Source organism: Leptodactylus fuscus, chromosome 5, assembly GCF_031893055.1.
Source record: "Leptodactylus fuscus isolate aLepFus1 chromosome 5, aLepFus1.hap2, whole genome shotgun sequence".
Classification (NCBI taxonomy): Eukaryota; Metazoa; Chordata; class Amphibia; order Anura; family Leptodactylidae; genus Leptodactylus; species Leptodactylus fuscus.
Genome location: NC_134269.1, coordinates 148,364,967 through 148,371,313, shown reverse-complemented (window position 1 = coordinate 148,371,313; position 6,347 = coordinate 148,364,967). Strand labels below are relative to the sequence as shown.

Sequence of the window (6,347 nt, the reverse complement as noted above, 5' to 3'; positions counted from 1 at the left end):
AAAACATGTACAAAAGTACAAACCTACACAAAATTCCCTATACACCTTTCCTCTATAGCTCTCAGCGTTGCCCAGAGATGACACGGCTGTGCCAATAGGGTGGCGTTTTCCTGCAGTATGACAGTAATGTCAGCAGGTGGCGATGTAGGAACCTCGTGTCCGTGTAGTTCAGCCTCCTACCACCAGAGGGCGCTGCTCCTAAGACTGCATGCATGCTCTCCTCCTGCTCTTCCGTCAGCCATTTCCTGCTCACTCCGGCGGTGTGTTCAACCGAGCGCTCCGAGGAGAAATTTTTTTCTACCGTACGCGCAGTTGGTCGATAGATCGGCGGCGCCTTCATTGGCATCATGGTAGGTAACCGGAAGGAGCTGTGAGGGTCGGATGGTCCAGGCCTGTGATTGCTGGGCACGGAAGCAGCGTGGGGTACATGTGCAGCGCCATTCATCCCAGTGGAGGGAAATATGAGGGCAGTGCCACACAATGCCCTGCGGCTGGTACAGTGCCGGTGTACGGTGCTGGCCGCATACCGGGGAGCATGGCGCTGCTGCACTCCTATATCACGTGGGTCTGGCCGCCCGAACTGGAGTCATTCATTCATTTTCTATGCTTCTCCCATAGAGTTTGCCATTAAATCCCAAACCCTTCCTGAACGGCCTCACCGGTAAGCCAGTCATGGTCAAGCTGAAGTGGGGGATGGAGTACAAGGGCTACCTGGTGTCTGTGGATGGCTACATGAATATGCAGGTAAGACGCTCACTAAAATTGCAAGTATTCAATCCTGCCTGCTGTAAGGTTTCTACTAATGTAACATGGAGAGCTTTTGTAAGAAACCGGGATTAGGTTTATAGCTAAGGCTGGGTTCACATCACTGTTTTGCTCTCCATGCGAAATCCGCTTTTGAAACTGTCTCAAAATCCCCCAAAACTGATATGGAAATGTTCATCTTAAAACCCATTGATTACAAAGGGTTGTAAAAACCATCCGCAGGTGTATGTTTAGTATTAGAGATGAGCGAGTACTGTTCAGATCAGCCGATCCGAACAGCACGCTCGCATAGAAATGAATGGACATAGCCGTCACGCGGGGGGTTAAGCGGCCGGCCGCCGTCAAAGCGGAAGTACCAGGTGCATCCATTCATTTCTATGGAGTGTGCTGTTCGGATTGGCTGATCCGAACAGTATTCGCTCGTCTTTATTTAGTATGTCTGGTATCCGCTCTTTTGGACGGAGAGCAAAGTCGGATTTGCAAGACTTTTTCTCCATTCAAAAAAATAAGGTTGCCAGACGGACAGCAATCCGTGTTTTTTTTTTTTTTTTACATTGCGTTCTATGGGAAGCAGATAACAAACAGATAATAATCAGTTTGTGTCTGTTTTACAATCCGTTTTTCCCTCTGTTCATGCTGAGTATGAAGAAGGGGGCCCTTTCTTTAGTCATATTCCGCGGCTGGTTGAGTCTACTCCGGAGGGAAAAGCCGTGGCTGTCGGAAGCCGTGGCAGGCGGATTTTGGCCTGAGAGTGACATAATATAATAATAATACATTTTATTTATATAGCGCCAACATATTTCGCAGTGCTGTACAATTTGTAGGGTTCAAATACAGACAGATACATAACAAAGAACGTCATTTGAGACAATGGGACTGAGGGCCCTGCTTGCAAGAGCTTACAATCTATGAGGTAGAGGGGGTGACACGAGGTAACAGGGGTGGCATTGCTTATGCAGAGGTCAGACACTTTTGTAATAGAGCTTACTGTCATTACACAAACAAAACCTTATGAGCCATCACTAGTAGTGTCCTGTAACATGTGGATGGAGCTTGGACAAATAAAGTTAGCCTGAAAAGACATCATATCGTGGGTAATGTGGGAGCAGGGACATTGCTCCCCACATCACTCTCTGTGCCAAAATCCGTCCTTCCGCTCCCCGTGTGAACGGGGCCTTTTTGTACCAAACCATTTTGTTTTATACGGTTGGCTAGTGGACAGATCCCAGGCGCAAGAGTGAACCTAGCATAACTTACTGCTGACAGGCTCCCTCTAAAGTCCCCATGTATATTAAACAAACATTGGCTTGCAGCCTCTGATTTCAGCATGAGCAGTGAACTATCTGTTGTGTAAGGCATTGTCATATGAAGAATTCGGACAACAGATCTGAATTCAGCGCACTGTCGGCTTTCCCGATCTGTGCCCCGGGTGAAGAGCTAGCGGTCCCGGTACCTGTAGCTCTTTACAGTCAGAAGGGCGTTTCTGACACTCTGTCAGAAACATCCTTCTGTACAAGCAGCGCCAATAGCGCTGTACTGTGTGAGCGGGGAGGAACGCCCCCTCCCTCTGCTCACAGTACTTGTCCATAGACGAGTATTATCAGGAGGGGAGGGGCGTTCCTCCCCAGTCTCAGAGCACAGCGCGATAGGCACTGCTTGTACAGAAGGATGTTCCTTGACAGAGTGTCATAAACGCCCTTCTGACTGTGAAGGGTACAGCACACTGTCTGCTTTCCAGCAGTATATAGAACTGCCTGTACCCCAAACCATGAAAAGTCCTCTTTTTAAATGAAGTATTCATTTATGAATACATACATACTATATATCAATTGATTAAATGATTAATTGGGGTATTTATTGGTGCTTCTTAATGTCATAAAAGAATGGTATTTGTTAAAAGACCTTTATAATTCTGCTTATTACAGACAATATGACCATCACTCTTATTATAATAAGCTAGGTTCACTTCATTGCAGAGTCAGCATGGAGGACTTTTTTCTCTGTTTTCAGATTTAAAACAGACCCTATTCTATTCAATGGGGTCCACAGGGCTCCGTGTGTAACAGCTGTTTTAGTGGTGCTCCTAGTCAGCACTATTGTAAACCTATTGTCAGTGGTATAGCAGGGGATCTGAGAAAGGCTGGCCTTATATATGAGTGGGTTTAGCGTATGCTCACACATTAACTCACCTGTCCCTAGTGCTCCAGTGTCTACCACAAATGGCTGATCCGGTGACACCATGGGACTTTTTCCAGTGGTCCTCGCTGCATGTGACCACTGAGGCCAATTATTGGGCTAAGGAAAGGACCCAGAATGTTACAGGTGATGTCCTGGGTCCTTTCCTTAGACCGCTGATTGTCCTTGGCAATCATGAAGTTTTCCACCGGAAAAAGTCCAAGGGCGTCGAGGGACCAGACAGCACCATTGGCAGGTGAGTATGTGTTGGTTTGGGTTTTTTTTTGTTTTTTTAAATCTCTTTGGGTTTTCCTTTTTTGCAGAGCCTTGTACTTGTTACTTGCTTCCCACCCCATGACCCTTAGAAGGGGATAGTTACAGAGTGCATATGCGTGTGATGGGAGGGGGTTGACTATTAAAGGACCCCACTTCTCCATCTCAGGTTTACCCATTAGATTCTGCTAGTGTTGGCTAAGGAGCTGAACTGGTACCAGCTGTAAAGTACCACTGGTACACTGCTTACAGTTGCGTTCAGTATTCCATTCAGGGGGTCCTCATGTGGACTCCCCCGGATGGAATATAAACACAGATGTGACCAAGGCCTTAGATACCACGGCCAATAGTAGCTGCGGCATATTTCAGGTTCCTAACAATAGTTGCTCCCTTCACTGCAATCAGATCCGCCATCTTTGTACACCTGTTAGGCAGAACCTAATTGTAAGGCTTATTTGCATTATGCAGACAAACCTAATATAAATGCAATACGGTAGTGTAGCATTGTGTTATCAGTTATCACAATATGCAAAGTCTGGTGGGACATTAAAAAAAAAATTGAAGATATGTCCATGTAAAAATCCATTATCCGTTATGTAAAATAAATGACTGGAAAAAATTAAACACGAGAGAGGCTTGCCTGTATTTGGCATCAATCCTGCATGTTTGTCATGAAAACATATGTCGTGGTTTAAATCAGCCTTTTCATCGGCCCACATTCTCTAGTGCGTGGCCAACCTTAGTTTTACTGCTCTAGATTAATATAATGCTATAAAGACTATCAAAGATCTGCACATACTGTACCGCAAGGCAGTTTTCTCGAACATTTGCTGTAATATACTTTAGTACATTTTTAGTTCCAAACAATAACAGTCTTATTTAATGTTTTAGCTCGCAAACACTGAAGAGTATATTGATGGTGCATTGTCTGGACATCTTGGAGAAGTTTTGATAAGGTAAGTGTCATTTTGTATGTATTACAAAATATTTATCTGTAATTTAATATTATTGAATCATTATATATTCAATATTTTTTCTGATGGAGAGTGAACAACCGGACAGTGTTGCCTTCACTTTGGTAGAATTGTATGTATATTGTAAACAGAATTGTAACTCTGTGCTATACTGATACAGACTGCTGCTTTTCTTTTCTGAAGGAGTGTTAAATTGTAAAGTTACAATCTTGGCCCATGTACAATATTTATCACCTTTCCATAGGTGGCCGATACTTGATGGTAAATCTAGAAACATATCACTGAAAGGAGTGGTTATTTTATATGGAATAATTCTCCTATTGTCCTGTTTGTGATATCCAACAGGACATTATTTATTGACGTTATTTAGACACTGGTCACATTATGCAGCTTTTCTATAGATTTTTGTCACATTATGCAGTGTTCATTATGTTTCCGGCCATGTCATATTTTGTTATTCATACATAACTTTGCCTACTAATATTTATTATTCTATATGGTATTCCACATCCCTAAATAATATCAATCACCCTTTGTGATATCCCACATATTGAGTAAGATATGATATGATGGGGCTTTATTATGTCTCTCATATATCCTGTTTATAATCCAGGATATGTGCTAGGCATCCATTTTATTTCATCCAACTACCTTACATTGTCTTCTGTACATACCTTTACCTTGCGATCCTGCAATATTTTCCTTCTGTCCATTTGTTTACATCCTCCATGTAGCTGATTACAGATGTGCGGAGGAGAGAGGATCATAGCGTCTTCCTGGTTACTATAATAGCAGACCGTGCCGTCTGTGTCAATGAAGGTGTCACCAATCATGGCGCACAATGACCTATGGGAAGTTTGGTTGAGGTGTGGTTTTGGCCTTTACGTGGCCGGCTGCACACAGCGGCCCTCAACAGAGTACTGTGACCCACCATTAGGGTCATGGGAAATGCAGTATTTACTGCAATTTTTTTTTGTTCATTTCTTTTTATATCATTGGATTTTGCTCCTGATGATGGTAGCAAACCCTCAATACATATTGCCTAACAGAGATCTGATGGTAGCAATCCCTCCATTTTGTTTACCTGAGTGGAGTATACAACTCTATCCACTGGTGAACTATATATGTGGAGACTGTGAAGACATTGCTTATTTTTGTTTTGGTCATATTGAACTGAAAAAATACCCAGTGATCTGGGAACGAGGTGTGTGTATATTGGGGTGATTTAGTGTGCACCCCCACACATGCACTATACATATGACTTCGCCCCACCTATATCATTTGAGTGTGTGACATATATTTGCTAAGCACAGAACAGTTTTTCATTTTAACATATATTTTATTAAAATTACGTTTTAAAGTCACTCCCTTCAAGGATGTGTTTGTAAGTTTCAAGTGCTTTTTTCCCTGTGAATATTGATGGTAAATCTAGTGCATATTTGGACTGTATATTTTATACAAATTATTAGATGGTTTACGTTGCACCAGTATTTTACTCATTAATTTTAGTGCTGTTTGGGTACATTTTGTCACATTAAAGCTAAGCCCCTTTTTTGAGAAGTCACGCCCAAATGGGAGCAATTTTAGCTCAAACTATATGAACAAAGTTGTGTCTAGGATGTGCCACACTTATTGCAGAGTCTAGTTGTAACCAGAGCAGTAAGTCTTCCCCGGTTTGTTAAAGGGTTAGCCTATGCTAGCTACTTGTGTAAATTAGTTCAAAAAAACTCCTATACAAGTTATGTTTATGTAAATTATATTTACTTATTTAATTAACTGAGAGAATAAATTGCACTTTTATTTCTCTGCAGATGTAACAATGTATTGTATATACGTGGTGTAGAAGAGGAGGAAGAAGATGGCGAGATGAGAGAATAAACAACTTCCAATTTATTTTTGTACATTTTTCACTTTTTACGTCTATTGTTGGACATGTTCTTTGTTTTCTGTTAACAATAAAAACTATTGTAATATTTCTCACTCTTTATGGATCAATCTTCATGAGTTACCTCTGGAATTCCTCCCTAAGGCCCCATGTTGCCAAAATGCAGCTTTTTTTGTTACGATTTTAGAGCCAAATCCAGGAGTGGATTGAGCAAAAGGTAGAAATGTAACAGGTGTGTGTGTGTATATATGTATATGTATTCCCCTTTCCTCTTG

At 42.1% G+C, this 6,347-nt stretch overlaps 1 protein-coding gene across 1 annotated transcript; it reads left to right on the top strand.

Annotated features, from left to right (window-relative positions):
- Positions 1 to 245: 245 nt before the first annotated feature.
- SNRPF (small nuclear ribonucleoprotein polypeptide F) lies at positions 246 to 6,152 on the top strand. Its single transcript, XM_075274468.1, has 4 exons — positions 246 to 350; positions 619 to 744; positions 4,105 to 4,169; positions 5,999 to 6,152. Exons 1-4 carry the CDS (start codon positions 348 to 350, stop codon positions 6,063 to 6,065), a joined length of 261 nt encoding a protein of 86 aa, XP_075130569.1. The 5' UTR covers positions 246 to 347; the 3' UTR covers positions 6,066 to 6,152.
- Positions 6,153 to 6,347: the final 195 nt, after the last annotated feature.

Excerpts from the sequence above, each read along its gene's own strand:
- SNRPF (XM_075274468.1), top strand. Across the intron at positions 745-4,104 it reads ATGGCTACATGAATATGCAG|CTCGCAAACACTGAAGAGTA; the intron begins GTAAGACGCTCA and ends TTAATGTTTTAG. Across the intron at positions 4,170-5,998 it reads CTTGGAGAAGTTTTGATAAG|ATGTAACAATGTATTGTATA; the intron begins GTAAGTGTCATT and ends ATTTCTCTGCAG.